Source organism: Esox lucius, chromosome 13, assembly GCF_011004845.1.
Source record: "Esox lucius isolate fEsoLuc1 chromosome 13, fEsoLuc1.pri, whole genome shotgun sequence".
NCBI lineage: Eukaryota > Metazoa > Chordata > Actinopteri > Esociformes > Esocidae > Esox > Esox lucius.
The window spans coordinates 35,425,871-35,451,997 of record NC_047581.1 but is presented as its reverse complement, the minus strand read 5'-3'; the positions used below and the strand labels follow the sequence as shown (position 1 = coordinate 35,451,997).

General features: G+C 41.6%; 1 protein-coding gene across 4 annotated transcripts in view; it reads left to right on the top strand.

The window, feature by feature from the left end:
• Positions 1-26,127, top strand: part of edil3a (EGF-like repeats and discoidin I-like domains 3a) — a 162,193-nt gene that overhangs the window by 39,913 nt on the left and 96,153 nt on the right. For all 4 annotated transcript variants that reach the window (XM_010877132.4, XM_010877135.5, XM_010877134.5 and 1 more), the window contains one exon: positions 12,525-12,653. In XM_010877132.4, coding sequence (XP_010875434.1) covers positions 12,525-12,653 — 129 coding nt within the window. The remainder of the gene's footprint in view (positions 1-12,524; positions 12,654-26,127) is intronic.

The following is a 26,127-nucleotide window of genomic DNA, read 5'->3' as shown; positions in this document are numbered from 1 at the left end:
GCGTTCTGCAAATGTTTCACACTTAAAAGCGACTGTAGCTATGAATCAGGTTAGTTTGTCAGTTGAGGACTTTCCAACTCTCCATGCCCCTATTGCTCATGTTGTGGCTTAACTCTGGTTAGCGTACCTCTATAAGCATTTCTGTGATCTTGTCCCCACATTTCCCCAGAGGAGCTGGCTCATGTTTGATTCACTTTCTATTTGCATACTGTGCACAGTATGGCTAAGATCATCCCAATGGACTTTTAGAAAATGTATTCCAGTATAGCATCTGATGCCTACGAAAGCCAATTTTCCAATGTTCCTAAAAGAAATGAACTTCTCAGAAGCCTGTTCGAAGATTTAGGTTTTAACATGTTTGTTGTATGGCAATAATATCTAATGGTAAATAAAGGAAGAGATACTGAATAATTTTTTCAGACTTGTCAGAGAGCGCAATCCAATGTTATCCATCTTCTGAGGTTGCTAGTCAGATAAAAACGGGTATTGTTGGGGTCAGTTTCATTTCGCATTCAGTCATGTTTAATTGGGAATGGAATTAGTCCATTCGAATGGAATAGCTTTCCTGAAACCATGCATATAGATTGATTTGACCTCAAATCTGACATATTCAAAACAGTGAATAGCTGTCACTAGACCACAGCCCAGATACATCCATGCTAATGTCCTCTTCTCACTTTTCTGCTTTGGATAGTTATATTGAGGTCAGTATATTGTGTTACTATGGTGTTTTAGTACAATGACCCTAAATGGGAAATGGCTTTCATTGTTGATTTTAAAATATAAAACCTAACATCATATTCTGTAGGACACATTATTTTTATGGACAATCCCCGTGCTTCAGTCAATTACATAGCAATCAGTTTTAGGAATGTGAAAATTGTGTCCACTTTCAACTTGTGAAATAAAATTGTATAACATGTAAATGCACACCGCAGTTGATGGAATTTTAGTCAGGCGCTCATTCGTCCACAAATGTCAACACATCCGCATGCAAGCAAACCATACCCTCCCTAAGGTCATATAAAACCAAATAAACATGAAAATGGCAGATTTGGACACTGATCTAGTTAGCTGATTAATAGGATAGCAGTTGCTGTAGACTAAATCATAGTTATATGTGATGTCTTTGTCAATCAATCAATCACATATATTTATAAAGCCCTTTTTACATCAGCAGATATCACAAAGTGCTTTTACAAAACACCTGGCCTTAATCCCCAAGGAGCAAACAACAGTAGTGTTGAATTTCAGTGGCTAGGAAAAACTCCTTAAGAATGCCAAAATTTAGGAAGAAACCTAGAGAGGGCCCAGGCTCAGAGGGGTGACCAGAATGTTCACCGGATGTTCAGTGATGCGCTGTACATGATGTCTCTGCTCACTGGATTTTCAGTAATGTGCTGTACATGATGTCTCTGTTCACTGGATGTTCAGTAATGTGCTGTTCATGATGTCTCTGTTCACTGGATCTTCAGTAATGTGCTGTTCATGATGTCTCTGTTCACTGGATGTTCAGTAATATGCTATAAATTGCGTCAGGCCTAAGGCTCTTCACTTTACATATGGTATGGATTTGATTGACAAGGCGCTCTGAACTTAAGCACCCCATCCCTCCCACCACTTGGACGATTTTTTGTCTTTATAATAAATACAGAGTTGATGTCCACTCCAATCTACAACATCATAAACTCCAAACTCATAACATGCAGTACAGCTTCATACTCTCAGTCGTTCTGAACAGAATAAAATTACTTTCATCAACTGTGAGGAAAAGGAACCACGGAACACAGATTGAATCATGAGTCCTTTCTATGTGTCCTGATTCGTCAGTTGGTTTCTCTGAATTGCCTTTTTCACTTAGCAAGTGATGTTGACAACAGAACCACCCTTCACATAATGCCCATTTCATCCAGATCGCACATTATAATGGGCTATAATGGGCTGTTCTGATAAAAACCGTAGTAACTTCTGCCACTCAATCCTTCACTTGACTTTTTGTCCAATGTTACACAGTCAACATTTTCCAGTAATATTTGCCTCATATTATTCAATGTATCCAGAGTGATTAAAGATTTAAATATCCACAGATGCTGGAGAGAAAATAGATTATTTTATTTTTTTACTCAGACTCACTTTGTCAAATGAACTGTTGTGTTTTCACCTTTGGTCTAATGCTTTTCCCATCATTTCCAAATGATTTCTTTCAGTTGATGAAATTATATGCATATGCCTTTCACATTCCTTCTGTAAGTAACAATTAAACAGAACCGTACCTAAACACAATGCAATCCCTATGCAAAGTAAGGGGTGGCGAATTTCCATTGAATTCCCAAAGATCTTAGTAAACTCTCAGCACATTTAAAAGGATGGACCACTTATCTTTACTGGACAGAAAATGCACCTTCCTTCTAATTACATCACCATCCTGTTTCTCCACTGGTATTAATTAATCATGGAATGTGATATGTATATTTAATATGTGATGAGGGAGCATTCATTCTTTCTACTGTAAGGGTTATTAGTCACCACATACTTGTGAAATAGATTAATTATGTATATTTTTTTGGGGGTAAACTGGGAGTGAGTAACAGGTTTACTGTTATGGACACTGGTCGGCCATTAGGCCTGTGTAGCAGAACACAGCAGTATATGGGCCGCGCAGCATTTTTACACTCCACATCCACTCTGAGACCTGGCCCACTCAGACTCTGACATGCTAAAAGCTTCTCACCATCCCGGTGCGTTCGGTCCTTGCACAGTGCAAGCTGCTTACGCTATGCATTAATGGTGCTCTTACATTAGCCAATTCCATTCTCCTCCAAACCACATAGGATCTGTAATATTCCACTGTGTTGCTGGAGAAAAGGTACTGTGAAGCTGAAGGGAGTGAGAACAGCTTGGCACAGCATTTTCATCCTCCTTAATTCCAAGTGTGGGAGTGAGACATTGTATGCAAATTTCTCCTTATAGCACATTTTTCCGCCTAATCGCAGTATGATCTTTTCAGTGCAGTCTACTACACTATTTAAAGCGCTCTTTGAACATGTTGCTGATGTTGGACACTCTTGTACACATAATTATGTGCTGATTTATTTCTAATGAATAAGGTGTCAGAAGCAGTGCTGACATATAAGGTTTGGTCCTTATTATTAATTCAATGTTAAGAAAGTAGCAATGTCCATATTTTGTACCGTACACCAGAGGAGTCGGCTGGGGATTATTCTGTGAATATTAAGATCTCTATTAAGCTTGTACAGGACCATATACCATACTGTATATAAATGTACTGCATGCCAGATGAAAGGGAAGGAATTCCTCTATGCATCTCTTTGTAGTGGCTTTTCCTCTTGTGCTATCTTCCTTTTGAGAAATGTGCTTCGCAGACCTCAGAAGCTTTATAGAAATTGGGCAAACATTATTTCTTGAAAATAACAAAATGTCAAATCTGATTAGGTCTGATATTCATTCCTAATTTGACCAGGTAAGCCAAGTGAGAACCAATTCTCATTTACAATGAGGGACTGGCCAAAGGCATATCAACTGGAAGACAGTCACACATGAATATAATACAAATCAGATCAAATCCAGTCCAAAACAACTATGGTGCAGTATGCAAAAGGTCAATACGTTTTACATATGATGTGATACAGGCTGTATTTATAGGTGGACAAGGTGCAGAAGTAATCACCCTATGAGGAGACAAGTGATATAAAGTTGGCCATGGTGCATGGCTGGTGCAGAGATCAGACTTAACATTTGGACTTTGAATGAATAAGGGGTGTTGATTCGTTCTAGTTAGCAGCAGAAACACTGGAAAGTATGGACCAACGGAGACGGTGGCTTTTGGTGATGACCAGTGTGACTTTTCAACCATAGCACAGCGTTCTGTTAACCAGGATGATGCTGAGGAATGATCTGAAGTAAAGAGGGGATTTGCCTAAAAGCGACTTATAGATCAGCTGGGACTTTAATAAGCTGCAACTGCCAATAGGAAGTGAATCAGAGAATGATTCACACTCATATGCAGAAAAACACTTTTGTGGTGACTTTGTCTGATTGGGGCAGGATTAGGTCTGATTGGCTCACAAGGTCAGGACGGGAGGTGCTTTCTTCCAAGGTCCCCTATGCCAGTGTTCAGACATTCCTGTGGCATTTAGTCTGGTCTGATTAGTTCTCCCTGCTCTTTCTCAAATTCTTGAGCAGTGAACTTTGTCTTGACCCAGCTGGGAAGTAGTTGATGTACCAAAGACCCCGGGAGTTCCTTTTCAAGTCGTCTATGTTAATTTTTACACTGTGACTTCGCAAATACATTTTTATTGTCTAATGTCACTGGGTCGGAACCAGTTCGTCATGAGAATCTGCCGGAATGTGTACAAGTAGAACGGTAAAGAAGAACAGACTTATTAGAAGCACCAAGGGATGTATCCTGCTGAGAAGGCACTGTCCGCCCATTTGTGGATCCATGCCAGTTGCTATCAGCGTGGATTGAGAAGGGTGGGTGCAGTGACCATGAGCCTGTGAACCAGTGAGACCATCTCAAGAGGCAGAAGAAGCAGGGAAAAAATAAAAGGAAGTGACATATTCAGGCCAACATTAGAGCCAGTCTAGAGCATCTCTGAATTTGAAATTCCTAATTTACACTAATGAATGGAAGCAAAAGACAAATGTGTAATGTAATGTATCAGGGATTCACCATATGATAACTAACGTTTGTTCGCTTAATCTATAACGTGGTCTGTAAATGTTATAGTTCGTCTTTCCTTCAGTTTGTTGGCCTTTGGCGTCTAGACGGTTGGACTTTACACACAAACGGTTCTAAAACAAAAGGGGCATTTCCTGGAACCATTGGAAGAGGCTAACTTAAGAAAGCCTTCAAAGAGTTTCAGAACAATGCTTTTGGAAGAACCTCTGAATGATCTTCCACAAAACGTTTATGTTCATAGTGTAGAAACCAACTAGATTCGCTCAATTATCCATGTAAATACACAGATACAGTATGTGCAGACTTCTTTGTCAGTTTATGCCCTCGGCAGTCATGTCTGGTAGTCAGACATGACTGTATCCACTGCCCGCAAATGTTTGTCAGTCCTCCAACAGTGGAGTAGAAATGGGGGAGGGTTCCTCTCTTTTTGCCCTGATTTTGGGTCAGGCTTGAGGATGGTTGAGGTTTGGGGTTTGGTAAATTATCAGCTGGAGTGGGGGTTGGTAGCCTCTCTGAGAATAGATAGGTCATCTTGCTGATATACCCCCTGGTACAAGGCTATACGGTAAACCAGTGAGGGTCTCTTCTGTCAAAGTATGCATTGTTATGGCATTATCTACTAGTCACTTTGTCGTGGCCTATGCATGTGTAACGTACTGTAAGAAACATGCTGTGTCCCTACACTTGAATGGAAGAAAATGTAACATGACGAATAACCACAGAGGAAAAATCCTTCTAATATAGACTGCTCACTGCCAGCATGGCACATTGCCTTTGCTTTAATATTATAACTCAGCTTTAAAGGTGCATGATCTAAAAAATTACTGTACATACAGTTATCTGAGTTTAGATGCCAGTCTGTAATGTATACGGATTATCCCTCGGCGTAATTAAACTGTGCTTGGTAAATATACAATCCCCCAGCTTTGGAATTAGATAACGTTCCTGTAATCTGCCAAATAGGATTTAGGGGTTTGACTGCACCCAACAAAATGTCAGCCTTTGGTGATTGATCTTAGCGGAAACGTGGGATGATTTTCGGTGTTTAAGCGCCGGTCAGGTTTTCACCATTGATTGATTTTGCTCTCTTTGCAGCCCGAAAGGTAACTGTGGCTACCGCACCGGCGAAGCGTTTCCCACATCAATCAGAGACCAAGGGCTAGTGCACATGAGACTACACCGGCTGACATTCAAAAAAGCCAAGCTCCCAACCTCTTCTATGCACACACAATGGCAGTAAAGAAAACAATGTGGTAGGACAAAGACAATTTCAGCAGTATGACATCTCAAAGGACACCATGCTAATATAGACCACTGCGTTTCGAGCCCCCCCCCCCATTTCAGCTGTGGCTACACTTGTGCAGGGATGCATTCTCCATTAGAGAGGCTGTCAGGGTTCCTTTGTTCTGTTATGGATCGTCACGTCAAAACAGCCCTGATGCCTGTCACATTCTCTCCTCAGAGAGCAAGGCCTCTGTGAAAGCTGTTATACTTTCCTCTGTTCAACTAATTAGCCAACAGTCGGAGTATAACTGATACCGGGGCAGAGGCGAAAATAGGCTTCACTTTGATAGGGTTACCCTCGTTTGCAAATCATGTACAGTACAACTTCTGGCAAATGCCAACAACATGTACAGTAATACTTGCTGGTGTCCATTCTAAAACATCATTCTCCACTGGGTTTATGTTGTTGTCTTGCTACTCTATTGTTGTGACTGAAATTAATATTAATTAATATTAAGGATATTTAAAAAAAAAAAAGTGTCCTTGTTTTACTGTACTTATAATGTCCCTATGAGAAGAAAGGCTATTCAAATTATTTGTGGCTAAAATTTGTGTTTGAGGCTTACCCAGGTGTACTCCAGCAATGCCTGTAGTGTCATGGTCACCAAGGCAGATTGACACTGATTTGAAGCCAAAATCTGTTGGTTTGGAGTTTGCCGATCCTTCCACTGTGCCACAAAGTCCCTTGCACAGTCATTATCTAGCATTCATGTTCTTTGTCCTTGGAGAAAGATGGCAAAATGCATTGTTATTTTTGATCTCAGTTCATCTGACTATTCTTTCAACATTGGCCATATTATTGTCTAATATTGCTGGGGCAGAGTGGCTAGCGTTTAGAGCATCTGGCTAGTAACTGAAAGGCTGCTAGATTAAATCCGAAGGTGAAACATCTGTCACCCTGTCCTCGATCAGGACAGTTAACCCTAATTCCTCCAGTATGCTGCTCTGGATATGTTTGTACATTTTTCTCCATAGCCATAGCCATGCTTTGTGGTGGAATGAGGGTATTGCTTCTCAAATATAGGCCAGTTAATTTGGAGAAAAAAAATCACAATAATTAAAGTAATTCAGAATTCCTGAAATGTTCCTCAGCAGGTGTCGTTTTTAATGTCATTTTAATTTGTAATAATAACAATAATGCAAAGTACATTCCGTTGGCAAATTATGTGCAAAACCATCGTTGAATAATCATAGATAATGAATGCCACTCAAGTGCACTTCCACGTAGCATCTCTCCTCTGCGGAATAGACGACACCCAGATATGAATGTACCACCCCAAGACTAGTACGTGAACAGAATGGCCTTCCACTCAATTTGCTGATGACATGTGATGCCAAGAAATACGCTGATGAATGTGGTTTCAAAGCAGACACATGACTCATTTATTGGGCTGAACCACAATCATGGCACTTGTACCTGTGCTACTTGAGGGAGCTGTTGAGGATGGGAAGCCAATAGGTGACTCTTCAATATTCATTTGCAGGACAGCGTATTTCCTTATGCCAAAGGCAATTGTCCTAATTTTTTTATTTATTTTTTTACTGGTCAAGCAAGGAACACTCCCACCTGGGAGGAGTTTAACAATGTACTGAGCAGAACTGCAAGCTGTTGCCAGATGAGGTTGGGCCGATTCCTCATTAAAAACACAGCGTTGTGTCAGAAGTGGACGGATCATTGACAAGTCATTGTCAGGACAAGTAATCCTCAAGTGAGATCCCTGACATGGAGGAATTCATGGTTGGGCTATTGCTTTATGCAAATTTCTATGAGAAATGCAAGTGAGCTCTCATGCTAAACTCCATTGCTACCCCTGTGCAGCTAGAGGTGTGAGCTGGGAAAGGGCCATGGTTGCTAGGCAATGTGTTGAAGCTGCACCTAAAACTTGATGCACTATAATGTTTTGATCATCTCTAGCCTGGGAATGTGCACAGAGGCACTGGCATACAGTAGCAGTGACTGCCAGTTAAACTCAGGAAGAGAAAAGAAGCTTAGGAGGAGAAAAGGCATCCCGCCCAAGCAAAATTGCCAAAATGTAGCAAATATCGGCATCTACAGTACTTACCAAATAAGGCACCAAGAGACATTTGATGTCTCAAAATCAACGGAAGTTGAGATATGGTTCAGATCTTTTGAGAGCTTGAGAGATGCATGCAATCTCATTCAGGCTTCAGAAGAGCATCAAGTGAGCACACTAATATATCGCATGAGTGACAAAGCAGACAACATAATTTGTGGATTAGGATTAACAAAGGCTCAGATATAGAGTACAACACAGTGGAGGACAACTTCTGAGAATATTTCACAGGAAAGCAGAATGTGGCAAAATGTAACAGGCGCCAAATGAATGTGTATATTACTTCAACACAGAATTGTATGCTCTGTCAGAACACTGAATAATATTATGAAAATCTAAGAGACGAACTCATCAGAGATAGAATTGTCAAAGGGCTACTGGACGCCAAAATATCAGTGCGACTTCATATGCATGCCAGTCTCACACTAAAGAGAGACACCACTATGGTCAGACACAGAGAGAACCACCAACAGTAGACAGAGTTGTGGGATAAGGTTGATGCTGAAACAAAATTCCCAAAATATAACTATCAACTCAGGCAAAAAGGAAAAATGTCCAACTGCATGAGATGCACAATTGAGAAGCTGAATCTCAAAGCAGGCTGCATTAACTAGTTGATGTCCAGTGGTAGGAGTGCTATCTTGAGGTTTTCACAGGTCTAGGAGAGCTGAAAGAGGAGCACTGCATCCAACTAAGGACCCTCTGACCACAGCAAGGAGAAAACCACTTCCAATAAATGGCCAAGTTCAAAGCTGAACTTTCAAAAGTGGAAGAGCTCAGCATCATCACGAGGGACCGAGCCTACGGACTGGTGGACCGGCATAGTTCCTGTTCCCCAAGCCAGACAGCACAGCGAGGACCTGTGTTGAAAGGACCAAAGTAGCTTCTAATGAAAGCAAATGAACCCGACAAACGGACTGCTAGTTCACCATTTCGCTCCCCGTGGAAAAGGCTCCAGCCCATGTGAACTATCGATGGGCTGGAGACTGAGGCCAGGCCTGCCACTTTTTTCCTCTTCTATCAAACCTCATTCACGTAACACTGACAAGGTGTGACGCAATGAGAATGAACATAGAGAAGACTGGGTGCGCACATCACCTCAGGCACAGAGCAAGGTCTCCGTTACCACTCAAGGGCTGTGATGCCTGTCGCGGAAATTCTAATCAGAAAGGCAGAGACTCTGTCGTTTCTTTTCACAATTATAGCTATATTAAAGATTTGCCAACCTGGAGCGGTTGACAACACTCCCAGCAGAGTCCGGTCAAATGCTACCCATTCATATGCTCTCCATTCAGGCCTATAAGCACTCAGTACAGCCCATTTGTGGCACCCTCCCCATGCATGATAAGACTACATGCCTCACAAGCTGTTCTGTGGAAGCTCGGCATAACAGGGTGTCTATAGCCCTTGAGAAGTTCGACATAGCTGTACTCATCTGTGAGAAGTGCAGAAACACACACACACACACACACACACACACAATGCTCTTGCTCAGTTGCTTGATTATACTTAGAATTTCCCTTTAACATAGGAATAAGCAATATGATATCATTTCAATACGGAATAACTGCATTTTCCATCGCATGTCGTTTGGGTTTTTGGGCTTCCGACCAATCCAGTATGTCAGGCATGAGCTTGTACACCTTCAAAGACCGCAGGAGAAGCAGAGAAAGCTTCATTGGTCAGATCTTTGTGATGATGAAGTGTAAGCGACTGCTTCAAGACCACCAGGATCATGTATCAGATCGGTGGCGACTATCTGTTTCATTCAGACACCAACTATAGCTTAAGGCAAGTGACCAAAGTGAGAAATAATCCTCTTACATTGCCAGAGAACTCAAGTAGTCTACCTTGACCTCTGCTAGATTCAGCAGTTCACATAATTCCTGAAAGACTTTTGACATGTCACTGTCTGTATTGTTTTCAAGGACATCCTAGAGAGAGACTTTCTCTTCCCAAAGAAGAAAAACAAAAAAGCCAAACGGAGCAAGTCTAAGATCCTCATTTGTATTTCTCAAATGTTTGTAACGCACAATTTTGGTTAAGAAATGTAAGCAATTATATAACAAAGACATATAAAAAACTTAAAACGTCCTGACATGGTTATCATTGAAGTCCTGGGAACTTACTGGTAACTATGTTATGGTACCCCAGAGAGTTGGTATAATACAGGACCTTAATAAAACACCCCCCCGTTCCATCTTGCCCAACCCTGTTCCTGGAGAACTACCACCCTGTAGGTTCTCTCTCCAACCCTGGTCCTGGAGAACTACCACCCTGTAGGTTCTCTCTCCAACCCTGTTCCTGGAGAACTACCACCCTGTAGGTTCTCTCTCCAACCCTGTTCCTGGAGAACTACCACCCTGTAGGTTCTCTCTCCAACCCTGGTCCTGGAGAACTACCACCCTGTAGGTTCTCTCTCCAACCCTGTTCCTGGAGAACTACCACCCTGTAGGTTCTCTCTCCAACCCTGTTCCTGGAGAACTACCACCCTGTAGGTTCTCTCTCCAACCCTGGTCCTGGAGAACTACCACCCTGTAGGTTTTCTCTCCAACCCTGATTCTAATGATGAGCTGGATGAAAAGCCAAGTCAGGTTAGTCACAACTGGGATTGGAGGGAGAACGTACTGGATGGAAGACCTCCTGGAACAGGATTAACAGGATTCAATGTTGATTGGAGAAACACTTTTATAATTTTCAGCTGCCTGTACAATGTGAAGTGCTTTTGTTCTAAATGACTATTGGCTCAGTATTGGTGTCTATATACACAAGGCAGGGTATTGGTTAAGGTTGCTGCCACAACTGGATTAGGTTTGTTTAGGGTTTGAGAGAGCAGAGTTGAGAGTTCCTTTATTCCCACTTATTCCAGTCTGTCATCACGCCACGGCATAGCACACCAGAATCCCTGTTGGCTTGCCTTTGCAGCTAATCAGGGTCAATCCCTGGACGGTAGATCAGATGCTACTGAAAATGGTGTTAGAGGGCCAGTAGAGGGGCACTCTCTCTCTCTGGTCTGAAGATGAAATCCCAATTCCCCCGGGCAGCGGACACTGACCTGCATGTAGAGTTGTTCTGTGTCAACATGTCCAGCATGCTGTGTGTGTCAGATGATTACTCTACCGCATATAGAAAGGCTGGGCAAAGTTCAATGCAGAGCTGAACGTTTAATGCATCATTTCTAGGTCAAAGTTGATTCAGGAGCCGGAAAAGGACAGATATTATTTTTATATTCAGTGAATGTAGTGTAAGACTGGGTTGTTTTTTTCTTTCTGCCCCTATACAGTAAATGTTTTAACTTTATAATCAAACCTACCTCTGGCCAGATTGAACTGGACGTGGGCCTGATTCAGCCCCAGACTTTAGTCTGACCTATAGGCAGATGGGTTGCTGGTGAGTTATTAGGAGTTGCAGGCACAAGGCAGGTGCAACTGAGCAAAACAACTGACCTGGGCATCAGAACAGTCCACCATTACTGACCCATCTTTTATTTAACGAGCCAATACACATGTGTAAGATGTCTCAGTCAGGAGAAAAGACATGATTTGATGTGAAACACATTTGACAGTTGATCCCCTCCATCGCTCCCAAATATTTTGTATTAATATCTTCCCTGTGAGAGAAAGTTTTGCCATCAAACTCCATCTTGGAATCTTTGACAGCATCCAGACAGTTGTATACCTTGTTGTTTAAAACATGAGGGAGATATTGGCAGACTGTGAGTTATGAAACCAATAAGCCTTGTCTTTCACATTTGCCCACGCTGCATATTGAAGTCGTCGATGAGAAGTTTTACAAAGCAATGTTAGAGCACTGTGTGGAGGGCACTATGTTGAGGTGCAGTAAAATAGTGTTTTGTCATAAGTGTTTGGTTACTGTGACTTTGAATCCAAGCTTTTGCTGTCATTATTGTTCCCTTAGAGAAAAGAGAAATGGGAAAAGTAGTTGAGGCTCAAGGAAAACACAGGAGTGTTATGAATCAGCCTCAACCAAGACAGACAAGACATTCTGTCCTTTCAAAGAAAATGTGTTGCACTTATTGAGATTTCAACTTTGCTGCTTAAAATGTATGTGTGTTTTTGCTGTGTGGGCGTATTTCTTTTTTACTCATAGGAAATGCAGCATTTTCAAAAAGGGGTTATTCCAGGATAGTTAGCACAGCCCCTGTGCCTTGGGCATTCTTGCAGAACTCTCGAACTAAATCTCCATGAACGACAGGCATTTCATCTATCACACTCTCTTCATCTATCATTCCTCCTCCATCTCTCTAGCCATCATTGTATCTGTCAATGTCAGTACTTATCAGTTTCTCAGAGTTCCAACCAGTGTATTGCATTCACTTAGTTGGAAAAGAAAAAGGCTGAATCTCAACACATCGCCACTGTAACGCTAACACGTAATGACAAAAAGACCCCTTGATAATGTGGAATCCTCTTCTGCCCCCCCCCCCCCACCCCCCCACTCAGGACCCTGTCAGCCGAACCCGTGCCACAACAGAGGAGTGTGTGAAATCAGTGAAACTTACAGAGGCGACACATTCATAGGCTACGTCTGCAAGTGTCCAGCCGGCTTCAACGGTATCCACTGCCAGCACAGTAAGTAGGCCGATCACCGCAAACCTCTGAGCTGCGGACACTCACCGTTCTCCGCAAGATCTCCACGTACAAAAAGGAAAGGAGCGAGGGTCAAAAAGAGAGAAAGAAAAGGTATTGGTAAGCCTGGGGTGTCACACTTTGAAGTTGCACCCCGGACATGTGATCACCCCATTGAAAAGTGCCACACTCCTCCAAACCATCACAAACGGGTTTAAATGAAGGGAACGTGACTTCGTCCTGCTCAGGCATGTCGCCACCATTCACAGTTCCAATTAAACTGAGGTTCAGGGGTAAAGCGGATCATTTTGGGGAGTGTTATGCACGGCCCTGTCTGTTTTTATTGTCCAGAATCAGATGTCATTCCAACTTTGTCCTCAAAATGACCTTACCTTATACCAGGTAACATTTCAGAAGACTACAGTTTCTTCGATACAGTGATCAAGTGCACTAGTTGTTCAGGCTTGCTTCTTGTCTACCAACCCTGTCTACTGCCTGGCATTATAATCAGGTGAAACAGAGAAAGATCTAGCAAAGCTGCAGTTTTGCTTCTCAAAACAACTCACACAGAACTGACTTTGACAATGGGAGGGCTAATACAGGTAGTATGCATGCCAGTCTCTCTTGCTTTATAGCAGAGAAAGAGAGGCTGCACCATTTCTTTTTTTAAATATTATTGTGACAGAAAATTGCTTCACAGTTACATAACATAAAGCATAGACACCCATAATAAGCCAACAAGACCTACCACCATGGGACTGGTCACAGTATAGAGCCCTGACATCATGGAATTGTCTTTCACCTCAAGGAACTCAAGCGATTAGTAAAATCTGATTAAAAAATAAAGGATAAAACAACACTTAAATCAAACTAATGACTTTGAAGAGACACTCACTCATACACACACTCCAACAGGCATGTGACAATACACACTGCCTCTAATATTCAATGACATCCAGTTCTCTTTGGATGGACACAAAGGCCTGTTTGAGGCTAATTATCCTCTTCTTCTTCTTCTGTGATTTGTGAAAGAATGACCACCTATTTGATTTAACAGGGGGCAGTGCAGGTCAGATACTCAGAAGGGTCGTGGTTATTGGAAATGTGGGGCACTTTTGGATGTGCTGAGCTCTCTGGAACCGATGAATGTCTTTGCCTTCCCTGTAGAGAGACAAAAATGGGGGAGAGTTGTTGGTGTATGTTTGTACTGTATGTCTCAATAAACAGAACATGTGTATGAAGAAATATAGATATTTAATACACAAAAGTCTCAGTCACCTGAACGTCCAACTAACATTTATTTGGGGAATGTTTATTTGTAAAAAAAAAATAGTATTTAACATAATATTTAACAAATGCACACTTACTACCCAAATAAATGGCTTTAGTTCAAATTTCAGGTTTCCAAGACTTTTGCACGGTATTGTAAATATATGTTACTCCAGTAGGTCAGTTGAGGAATTTCTCCATAACCCTAAACCTAACCCAAACCTTGAAGCAAAACTGTCAAACGATGTGCCCTGAAACGCCTTGTCATAGCACTCCCGCCCCATTATACATTTACATTGAAGTAAATGTATAATGGGGTTCCCACCATGGCTTGGCAGTCTAGCTGAATCTGTACCCATCAGAATCCCCACACATGAACGAGTTACAAAGTAGTGCCCCCCACTGGCCACTAACACTGACCTAGAGACTAGTATTTAGTCATTGTTTGTGAGCGCTAAACGTCTCTATATCCTGCTGGATGATATGTAGGTCAGCTGCTGTGTTCCCTGGCTCTGTGTCACTGCTTGGCTGATCTGGTCATTCGCTTAGCCATACGCATGCCGTCTTTCTCACAGGTGCGTCTGTAGATGATGGAAAGCAGCTCCTAATGCATTCTGGGGATGTCTGGGGCAGATGGATATTAGCTTAGAGAAAGAGAGGGAGGGATGGATCTCTTCCAAACATAAATGGTTGGGAGAGAGAGCAGGGGAAAGGGATAGATAGACATAAAGGGATAGATAGAGAGACATAAAGGGATAGATAGAGAGACATAAAGGGATAGATAGATAGACATAAAGGGATAGATAGAGAGACATAAAGGGATAGATAGAAATAAAGGGATAGATAGATAGACATAAAGGGATAGATAGAGAGACATAAAGGGATATATAGATAGACAGACATAAAGGGATAGATAGAGAGACATAAAGGGATAGATACAGAGACATAAAGGGATAGATAGACATAAAGGGATAGAGAGACATAAAGGGATATATAGAGAGGCATAAAGGGATAGATTGATAGACATAAAGGGATAGATAGAGAGACATAAAGGGATAGAGAGACATAAAGGGATAGATAGATAGACATAAAGGGATAGATAGAGAGACATAAAGGGACAGATAGAGAGACATAAAGGGATAGATAGAGAGAGCAGGGGAAAGGGATAGATGGGGAAGGAAGATGGATAAAGGGGGAAAGAGAGAGTAATGCTGAACCAAATGCGTTTGTCTCATAACTCCTCCACAGTCTTTTTCACTTACACCAAGGTTAAACAAGACACAGGAGATAAACAGAGACGTTCTGGAGAAAAGTGATTTTCTCTTCCTCTCTGATATTGTCAGAATTTGAGACAGACTCTACAGGGAGTTATGGCTGTACTATAAATATTAAATGAGGAAAATAAAGATAAATAGCTGGATTTTAATTTTGTAGCTTTGACAGCTGAACATAATTATACTTTACCTTAGTACTTTACTTAATAAATACTTTGCTTTTAATGTTATTGCTTTGACAACTGAGCATTATTATACTTTACTATAGTGCTTAATAAATACACTTTATTATTGAGTCTTCTCTTAACAAAACATAGCTGAGATTTGTTCTTATTGATGCATTAGAACACAACCAAATGCTTCATGTTGTATCAATATAATCACAATTTTGTTTTGTATCTATATAAAACACAGACTCATAATGTTCTGCTCTATCGGATGGTGTGATAAATGACACATACATTTGTTCTGCTTCTGTCATTTTGTGTTTATGGAGTGAAAAGGCCAAGTTCTTTCGTTGATTGACAGCTCCACATGCTATCCTGATCTTGTCAACATCCGCCTCATGAATTATGCCCGAGGCTGATTTCAGAGTGGAAGAGACTTCTGCAATGAACCTTCAGTTGTTGTTCTCTATATTAAGCTCTAGGGCGAAAAACCTATTTGATATGGCCTGAATATGTACTAATGACTGACAGTTTTCTTTTCACTCATTACAGTCCAATGAGAAAAATCTGTATCTATTGGAATTAATAAAGAAAATCTAACATCTGTGTAATTTCTGCAATTAAATGATAAAGGCGTGGCAAAAAATCTTAACTCAGAATTACAGCTTAGCTGCCTTTGCTGTGGTTCGGTTGGGCTTTTAATTGCTGACAAGCTTAATGGAAATGATAAGAATCAGTCAGACGGATTTTATCGGGGAGGAACAAAACCAAGTTGAATGGCTGCTCCCGTGCCTTCGTTGTAAATGTGGAAATGTTGCCAGGGAATCCAGCACAAAACTAAAATGACAAAAGTATCACGTAGCACACAAGACGAATATAATCGCGAGAGACCACTTCACCGTTTGATTTACTACATACCTAGCTAACCGTGGTCGGTCCACTGAGCCACATTGTGTTACCATACAAAGTTTCTCCCTCGCGCACTTGAATTTCCGATGAACATGTTCTACATAATATGCATGTTATCAACACTGTGGATGTTGTCACCAATACTCCAGCATGAGTGTGAGCAGCAGGCAAACCTAAGTCTTTACGGTTTCCTCTACCTGCTCAATCTGGCAGACCCAAATCCAATTTCACACCTTTGAGCATTATCTTAAACACAGACGGCAGTGTACACCGTGGTCTTTAGAGCTGGTTTATGAAGCCCTGACAGAGATGACATGGCATGTGCAGTTCCAGAAATACAAGCTACTTTAAGTAAGTTTTGATGGACGGGTCTACAGGGGAGTTAACCTGTTTTTGTGTTGAGGTAAAGTATTTAAGAGAAAAGTCGAGGTGGGGAGATTTCACAGAACTCCCAGGGCGTTTCAAACACCCTGGCAAACGATTCACAGACAGTTTGATAGGTTTGTTCAATCAGTCAGAAGCTGAAGTACGCCGTGTTGGGGGATACATGTTTCAGAATGCTTTAGGACGGTTCAGACTATTTGATCAAGTCTGAGCGCTTGTTTAGAACTTATCTGTTTTAGGGCAACATGTATAGATCTTGATGTTTAGTTTGTATTATATTTACCTTGTACCTAAATAGGATGTGTTGTAATTTATTAGTGGTGATCCTCTGATTCAGAACATGGTTTATCTTGTTTTTGAAAGAAAATTAGACTCTTATGGATATATGATATTTTTAGGCAGCATGCTGACCTAAAATAATAAAAGATCACAATGCATGCCTGAGTGTATATTGATGGAACTCCCTTGGGAAAATATAGATATAACCATTATCCACTCTCCCCTATGTTAAATGGGGTCAGTGTACTTCTCACTTACCACACGTCGGAATTGTAAATGTCTACAAAATGGGTTTTTATCCAAGAATTAAAAAAACATAAACAAGTCTTATTTGCATATGTTTCATCTAATACAATCCGCATTTAATCCAAGACTTTCATCCGCATTTAAACCAAGACTTTCATAGCAATCCAAGTTTGCTATTAGTGACTGTTCTCTGCAGTTAGTTTGTTTTTCATGCCAATGACCTCGCAGAAGTCTCCTCACAGTCTGTGGTTGTCATGCCGATGACCTTGCAGAAGTCTCTTCACGGTCTTTGGTTGTCGTGCCGATGACCTTGCAGAAGTCTCCTCACGGTCTGTGGTTGTCATGCCGATGACCTTGCAGAAGTCTCCTCACGGTCTGTGGTTGTCATGCCGATGACCTTGCAGATGTCTCCTCACGGTCTGTGGTTGTCATGCCGATGACCTTGCAGAAGTCTCCTCATGGTCTGTGGTTGTCATGCCGATGACCTTGCAGAAGTCTCCTCATGGTCTGTGGTTGTCATGCCGATGACCTTGCAGAAGTCTCCTCACGGTCTGTGAAAGGCACTGCAACTCTCTTTCGGTTTGGCTTATAATCAACACTATTACCGCGTCTCTTATTCTGAGAGAAAGTGCTGCTGCATTATCATTACTCAAATGATGCGCTGTCATGTTCCCGTGGTGACAGGGGACCAACTGGCAGACCACAGTATCAAGAAAATGGCCAATTATTGTAATGAAGTGTCATACTGACAGGCGATTGGGAGTGATCACCCCTGCGTCTTCGGGGATCCAACATGCTCTGGATACACGCGCTGTATCTTCAGTCCACCAAGGTCAGCTGTCAGATGACAGATGTTTTTTTTTTTCTTTTTAGTTTTAGTGGTTTGTTGTTTCAATTTTGTATCTCTGTTTGTTTTCTTCTCTTATGGCTGTCTTTGCTAAATGGTTTATGTGGCATTATGCTACCAAAGGTAAATTGTGTCTCCCACAAATGATGTACCACCTCCCTTGGGCCTATTGATGTATTTATTGCCTTTGACTAAAATATTCCAATGATCACAGCTCTCCTCTTGGGGCAATGACTTAGATCAGTATGAGATCTTCATGGCAAGACATGCCATTCACAGAACCTTCATAAAACAATGGCACTGGGACATTGGAGTCTGGGATATTCCAGCTAACACATTTCATAGGCATAGCAACCCCTTATCACCAATTAGTGTGATTTAGTGAATGTCATGTGTTTATGGCAAGGTCTTTATGTGTTGCATTACATATAATTTAGGGTTGCTCTGTTGTATAAGACAACCGGAATCAAAGAAAACACAGACGTGTCAAAAACATCTGTAGTACGTCATCAGTTTAAACTGAAAAAGAGTATTCGGAATACTCTGGTCAAGAGATGTTTTGGCTGGTTTTATTTAATCTAATAGATGTATTGTAGGATAAGCACAGCTAAACATACTTTAAAGAATTGGGGACCAACTGTCAGCCATGTTACGTATTTGCTTTAAAGAGACTTTCATTACAGTTTCATTAAGGACCAAGTTCTCTGTAATAAAAAAATGGGGATAATGACATTATAAAACTTTAAATGAACTTTTGGCCAGTGATCCAAAGTAGCTCCCCCTTAAAATAACCAAAAATATTAGCCTAGTAAAAATCACAAAGAAGGGCAACCACTTCTTTATAAAGCAACATGAGGCATTTATTTTCAAAACATCAGGCCTTTATGGAAGGGATATGACCAAGTAGGCATAGTCAGAGAAGTGCACCATAATTAGATCAGTTGGTGATTAGTCTGTATTATTGATGTAAACAAAGAATGAAGCACATGGGCTCAGAAAGAGTAAACAGTGAAAAAGGTTGACAATGCACTTGATAGTGTCTTCAACACTCCACCTGAAAGAGGAAAACTTAGGCAGGGAGGGCACAGAAACCGAGCCTGCAGGAAAAGCCTTGTAGTGATATGTATTTTTCCTGGGCAGGCTCCATGGAAAACAAGGTTATACGTTCTTGTCCTGAGTGGGCTGGGGCTGTGCTTTCCCTCCATCCCTTTATTCCTCTGCCAGAAGTTTCTGAGTTCATTTAATCTCCCTTTTTTCATCAATGCGCAATATTTGCCCTCTAATTTTTTTTAAACCATGCCAGCAGGGCACTATGGATTCGAGCTAAACGTGTGCGGATGTTTGAAAGAGGGCACTCCACATTTCATCACACATTGACACGTGCTATCGTGGCTTGTTAGCCCTGCCGCTTCTGCTCTATGTTCAGGGTTATTTAGCCTGTGTTTATATTGTGGTGTAATGTGAGCATTAAGGAGCCATTATTGTAAGTCAATACACCTTTGCAACATCTGAGGGGCGTTTTATCTGCACAGCTGACAGAGACAGTAGCTCCACATCTCGGCAGACTTTGGGCACCCGAGTTAGGCCTGAGTTAGGCCTGAGTTAGGCCTGAGTTAGGCCTGAGTTTGTTTGGTATACTTCTGAAGGGTTTAATATCACATTTATTTTTAACAATAGTGCAGTGCTGTTTATTTCCTACTCTGCCTTACTTGTGCCAAATCATTAGTTTGGGTCTTTGTTTACCCTTGAATGTGCATATACCAAATATGTAACGCTGCCGTTGGAGATTAACCAGTATGTCTAAGCGGGCGCGGTGAGCAATGTGTTTAAAACATCAAATTAAAATGTAATTGCACTATTTAATCATACATTTCCCCGGGTTTTTTTCTGTAATGAGAACATGCCAGTCAGTGTCGCTGGTCAAATAGGGATGAATAAATATTGGAATCCTAAGTATGTCAGTAGAGTACAGTGAGGTATATGTGTGATTTCCATCTGTACTACACACAGCTACATACAGTCACTACCACCATCACACACACATACATAAACACATTTTAATGTGCAAATCACCTAACACACACAGACACACACACACAGACACACACACACAGAAAGCGTACAGTTACAGTCCCTTCACAGCGCCTCGTCTCCAATAACACTCCCTGTTTTCCACTTCCCCTCCATTTGCTGTGCTCTGTCTACTGCTCAAGAGCATGTGCTGATTTCGTAAACACAGCAACGGTCCATCTACAGCCTTAGAGGGCGAGGTGGGCACATTTCACCTCTATATGGAGCAGCCCTCTGCTGACGAGGTACTGACATTCCAGCCCCTGGTGTCTTGCCTGAGTGGTTTCCACTATCGGCATTCTGAACGCAGGCCTTCACGAGACAAAAGCAGAGAAGCTGGCAAAGGAACACTCAGTGTCAGCAGTCATGGGCAGCCTTGCTGTGTGGATGAGGTTCTGTTTGTATCGCTGAGCTTTGAACAGCCTTTGTTATGTTTGGATCCTATCTGAACATACGCTTGATTTTGTAGATTCACGTAAGTAAATTTTTTAAGTGTGTGTGTGTGTGTGTGTGTGTGTTCGTGTGTGCATCTGTATGTTAACGCGAGCAAGATACATGCCAGTCAAGACTTTTTTTGTGTGTGTGCACAAGTGTCTGTCCGTGAGCAGTAAAGGGCGGGTTTTCCTCCACCATATAATCATAGCCATCAGACTGTCATCTATGGGTGTCTTCACAGAGCGGGGGGAGGACTGAGTAAGATGTCTTTCTTTGCAGCTCAGCCAAACCCCTCATCCCCTCCTCCTCGCCCCCAACCCCCCACCCCACCCCCGCATTTATGAGATCACCTGAGACTGGTTGACGGCACCTCTCCAAGTGAGAAATGATTTACCCTACTCAAACCTACTGGTGTGCCTGTCACTGAATTTCAGAAGAGGACTTTTTTTAAAGGCGAGACATGGAGTGATGGCCAGGCAGCTCTCGTTACACAGCCTTCCTCTTTTATCCCAGGCCAGAGACATCTATGTGTGCCACCCACAAAGAGAAATAGAGAGAGGGGGAGGTAGAGGGGGAGAATGGGGGAGAGGGTATGCCGTGCTGACTAGGAACAAGGTTCTGTGTTCAATTCAGACCTTTCATTGTTTATTTCCAGTTCCAGTCCGGGTCGAACACACAAAGTCAATATATTGTTACAACAACCATTTCTGAGAAAATGTTTGTGTCTTTCAACCACATCTATTGTCTGTACGGTCCCATCTGATTTGGATTAGAGAGGCTGACTAATTTACTTGGTTCATGCATTTCTATTTGCATAATTTATACACATTAACTTTAAGGGAGGGACACTACAAAATGCTTGTAATAGCTAAATAAAAGCCAAACATTAATACCAAACCATGGAGGTTTGGACAGAAAAAAAAAAAAAATTAAAAAATGTACAGTGGGAAGAACACTTGGTAAGTCCTATTGCTTTCAGTATGCTGTTGTAGGTGAAATAGCCTCCAGGTTTACAATAGGTATATTTTTCACATTAATTATGTTAATTTATCAACAAGGACTTTTGCAATTTATAAGTAAACGCTGGTTTGATTCATAGATAAATGAGACATGTTGCTGAATATTTTTGGCAGTTTACAAACCAACCTTCCAGACCTACAGTAAACTAATGTTTTCCCATAAGAGAGGGAGCACCAGAGCAATGTCTCACTTGAGTGTTTCAATTGACATTGAATAAATGTAGCATAGTAGCAGTTGAATATGTGATAAATGTACTGAGCAACCAAATAATGAGACTCAATACTCACTTCCTCTCAAATAACTCAGTGTCTTCTCACTAGGCCCTATAAGAAATCACATATCTCCAGGGACTTTACCACTGTCCACCCCAAACCTCCCAGACCACCTACTGCTCATGGTCTGTGAAAGAAACCCTCATTTGAGCACAGACCGAACAAGAGAAAAGAATAATGGTCAGTGTTCCATCAAAGAGAAACAAACATGAGGAATAAAGCTAAACCCACAGTGAAACGAAACAGCACGGAACTCCTTTTTGCTGTTGCCAGCCTCCTCACACACCAAACCAGTTAGCTTCTTGTGTGTTTGCCCCCATGGCCTTCAGTCACAGAGCACAGCATTTTCACAGAACCCACAGGCAAACTGTCTCATGGTTCTCCAAACTGAGAAGAGATTATGACTTGGTTTTTGCATGGCGTGTGTCGAAGCTTGATGAAGACCATGCTGGTGCTGGTGTTGAACTCCCCTCTGGTAGTACTGGTCCCAGAAGCTTCAGCTGATGTCACCAGTATTCCCCTTGTTTTCCCATGAAGCTTGGAAGAAAACAAGACAAAGATAAATTATTTTAACACATCTTTCAATATGAAATGTAGAGCGAAGAGTGACTGGCTGTTACTGAGTGAGTGACTGCCTGACTGACTGACTGGCCCTTGTTAAATAGTGTAGTGGTTGGAGACACAGACTACCAATCACCACGTCCCATGTTCGACTCCCGGGACTTGTTCAGCATACACAAAAGACTTAGCTGGCTACAACCTTCAGGAGTTGCATTAGAGGAAGCCTAAAATAAAATTGTTTACTTTTACATTGCAACTATATCTGGTGGATTTTCAAATTATGCCTTAGGATTTGTTCAGGATAGACAAAAACTTTGCAGGCTACATTATTCTCTCGTCAGTTATCGTCACCTATATTTATAGTTACTGTATCAATGTCATTCACAAATGGCTAATTAGCTGTTAAAATGGCCAGTGGCAAAAGCCATACATTTCATAGATGCTATTTGTGGTGGAGGTAAACTGAATAACAAATGTCAGGTTAACACAATGGTTAATGGTGTCTAGTGAAATATTCAAACTTTGCGTGATATCAATGTATGACAAAATGATCTAATGTTGAAACGCCATACAGACAGATGATTAGCATGCAGTTTTGTGGTGTAGTGGTTAAAAGACACAGCCTCTTATGTGGGAGACCCTGGTTCAAATCCCACGAGGACAACAACATTTACCACTGAACAAGGCTTCCTTTTCTGGTTTTAGCCCAAAGGGTTAGTCATTGAAACCTTAACAGTGGGACTAGAAAAGGACAATACTTTCTTTCATTATATCAGCTATTTTAAACAGATACAATGTTAGATCAGGTTTTCACTTTCTTATCCTAAATGTTTAGGATTTGTGGTAGCAAAATAAACATCTATTTACATTTAAGTGGATTTCATTATGTTCTTGGTTAAAGGCTATTCTTTTCAGCACAACATATTTTGCATGCAATAATACATTTGTAAATTAGTTAATAAAGGCATCGCTGATTGAATATCACTTAGCTGGGAGCGAAGATGAAATGAGGAGTTAGGTTGAATGTGGTCCAAAACTCCATGTGGCAATAAATAATTTTCACCATTAGTCTAGGTGAATGGAATTAATATTAAAAAAACGTTAACTAAATTCCTGGGCAGGCAAGACCAGGCATTATAGCTTTAATTAGCTTACAGAGCTAATTAAAAGCGGTTTTGTTGTATGTCTGGGACTGTGTAATCCATTGATGGCCTTCTTTTGTGGCATCGTAGTGCAGATGTCTTTGCATTTGTGGATGCATGTAGGGCATCTGTCTAAGCGTGGCTGTTTTTGGCAAAGCTTCTGTGTGACTGAAAAAGGTTAAAATGTTTCAGGAAGAAGTCGGGGTTTGGGCATCAAATGATAATTTGCCCCCCTTGTATCCCACCGGCCATTTCATTGGCCCAGGAGGAGTTTACCTTATCTCTGATTGGTCAGGTGGTATGTGGGATAACAAGCTGCTGAAACAAGTAGGAATCAAGGTGCTCCGGGGGGGGTCTGGGAATCCTGCCTTAAACCCTGATGTCTTGTTCAGTTCATCTCGCTACACCCTTAGTCCCCACAGATCAGGAGTGACCTTTCCATCTCTGGGTAGGGTCATCGCCTGAGTGACATGATCTGCCTCCGCATTCAGTGCTCATGAGTGACTGAGCTTTGCTGTCAGTCAAATGATTGCCTGCCTGAGCTTAGGGAGAGGAAGAACATAGAGGAGAGAAAGAAAGATAAAAGTGGGGTAAGGAGATGGAGAGAGTGAAGCGTAGAGGACAGAGAGAAATTAGGAAGACAAATAAAATAGTAGATACAGCTCGTAGCACAATAACTCAATAATTGTATTTGTTTATGTTATGCATATGACCACTACAACCTGAAATTGAACAGCGATAAGAGTAAAAAAGAAACAGTAGTTTTGTTAGGATAGAGAATAGAGGACTCTAGAGACTGTCAATAAAAAAGCTGGTGATATACTTGGAAGCCTGCACAGCCATTCATTTCGTAGTTCGGGGTGTTTTTTCATGCTTGGCATCCTCTGCTCTCCTCGCTGGGTCTTCATGCCTGTGGTCAGTTGGTGGGGATTGGGGTAGTTATCAAGCCTAGCTGCGCTGGTGTATCCTTGGTCATCTGGGCCATGGTATCCCCTCAGCCTCGGTGTCAAACAGGCTGGGTTGTCCTCACTGGCACACCGCCAAACAGCATGAATAGAGTCATGTTCCAAAGTCCCAGGTGGCAGTAGCGCTGAGCTGCCCTTGGGTGTTCAGCTGGCCTCAACAGCGTAATACTAGTAGTAAATATTCAGGTGGCACAGCCCAAGCCCCTATTAAATCTGTGTGGTCGTGTATGTTGCCAAAACTACAGTGTGAGAATATACATCGTCGGCTATAAGGAAGTGTACATGTTGAATGAGGCGAAGATGACAAACGAGTGAAAAGGTGTGATGTTTTTTAATGCTTTGACCATTGTGCTGTAAAGTGGTTTGTTGCAAGTCTTACCTCATGGCCAGTTTGGCTCCAAACCTTAAGCCGAGCACAGTTTTCATTCAGCGGGCCAGTTCTGCCTGCTGAATATGTATCTCGATAGAGAGACGTTAGTATGCTCTCCGTGTGTGTTCATTAAACAGTAAAATGAACAGCACAGAGACAAAGGGTCAGGAAGAAGTTGACTAATTCAATTGGCTTTCAATTGATTCTCCGGAGCTACCACTGCAGCGTTTTAATTTCTCACGACAATATCAATATTAAAGTCTGCATAAACCGTATCTTTTTAGTTCATTATGAAATCCACAGGGATCTAGCTTACCATAACTATTTGTCTGTATGTATAATACATTCTGGGTGTCCTCCAGGCAGGTATAAACCTGTTCGATTGGCCATTCCAATGGTACTTCTTCTCCATAGGTGTTAGAAGTTCAAAGCTGACAAGATATCGGTGCTAACTGCACAAACATCACTGGTTCAATTCCGATATTAGAAATAGCTGAATAAGTGTCTTTAGATAGGAATGTTCGCAAACTGTAGAAAGCACTGCATGTACTGTAGCTCTGATAATGTCAGTTTTTGCAGTTTCATTAGTTATTCAGAAGAATACATTTAAGTATTCCTAATTCATCCTATTCATCATGAAAACTGACGGAACGCTCACTGATGCTACACGTCAGTGTAAAACTTTGGTCATAACTACATTTCCATAGTCAGTAGACAGTACTGTATGTCTGATTACTGAGGTGAATTAACTTGTGTGATTTGCTGTTCTCTAGATATAATTTTTAAATTAGAATGACATATAAATGCTGTACATATCCATCAGCCTTCAGAGCCCCTCGCTAATACCCAGTCCAATATTACAACCCCTCTGACCTCATATCCTCCTAATTTATCTCTCTTTTAACTTTTAACGTCATTGTTACAGCATTTTGACGATGGTGTCTTTTGTTCTGACACAGATTAGTATTCCTTTCACTTCTCTTGTGGATGCTCGCTGAGTTTAAGATTACACCCTCAGTCCTCCTCAAAGTACCATTCAGCCGGGGAGTTGAGGGCACTTCACATCTCCCCTGAATCCCAGACCTCTGGTGTCTCTGTCTCTTCCCAAGATGCTTTGCCTCTTATGTGACTCTTACCAACATCCTAAGTCGCCTTGTCAACCATGCACAGTATGCCTCGGAATAGTTCCTCGCTAGTCTAATCCCACTTCAATATGTGTTTCCTTTCAATACACTTCTCTTAATCCCTCATTCCACCCTAAACATAT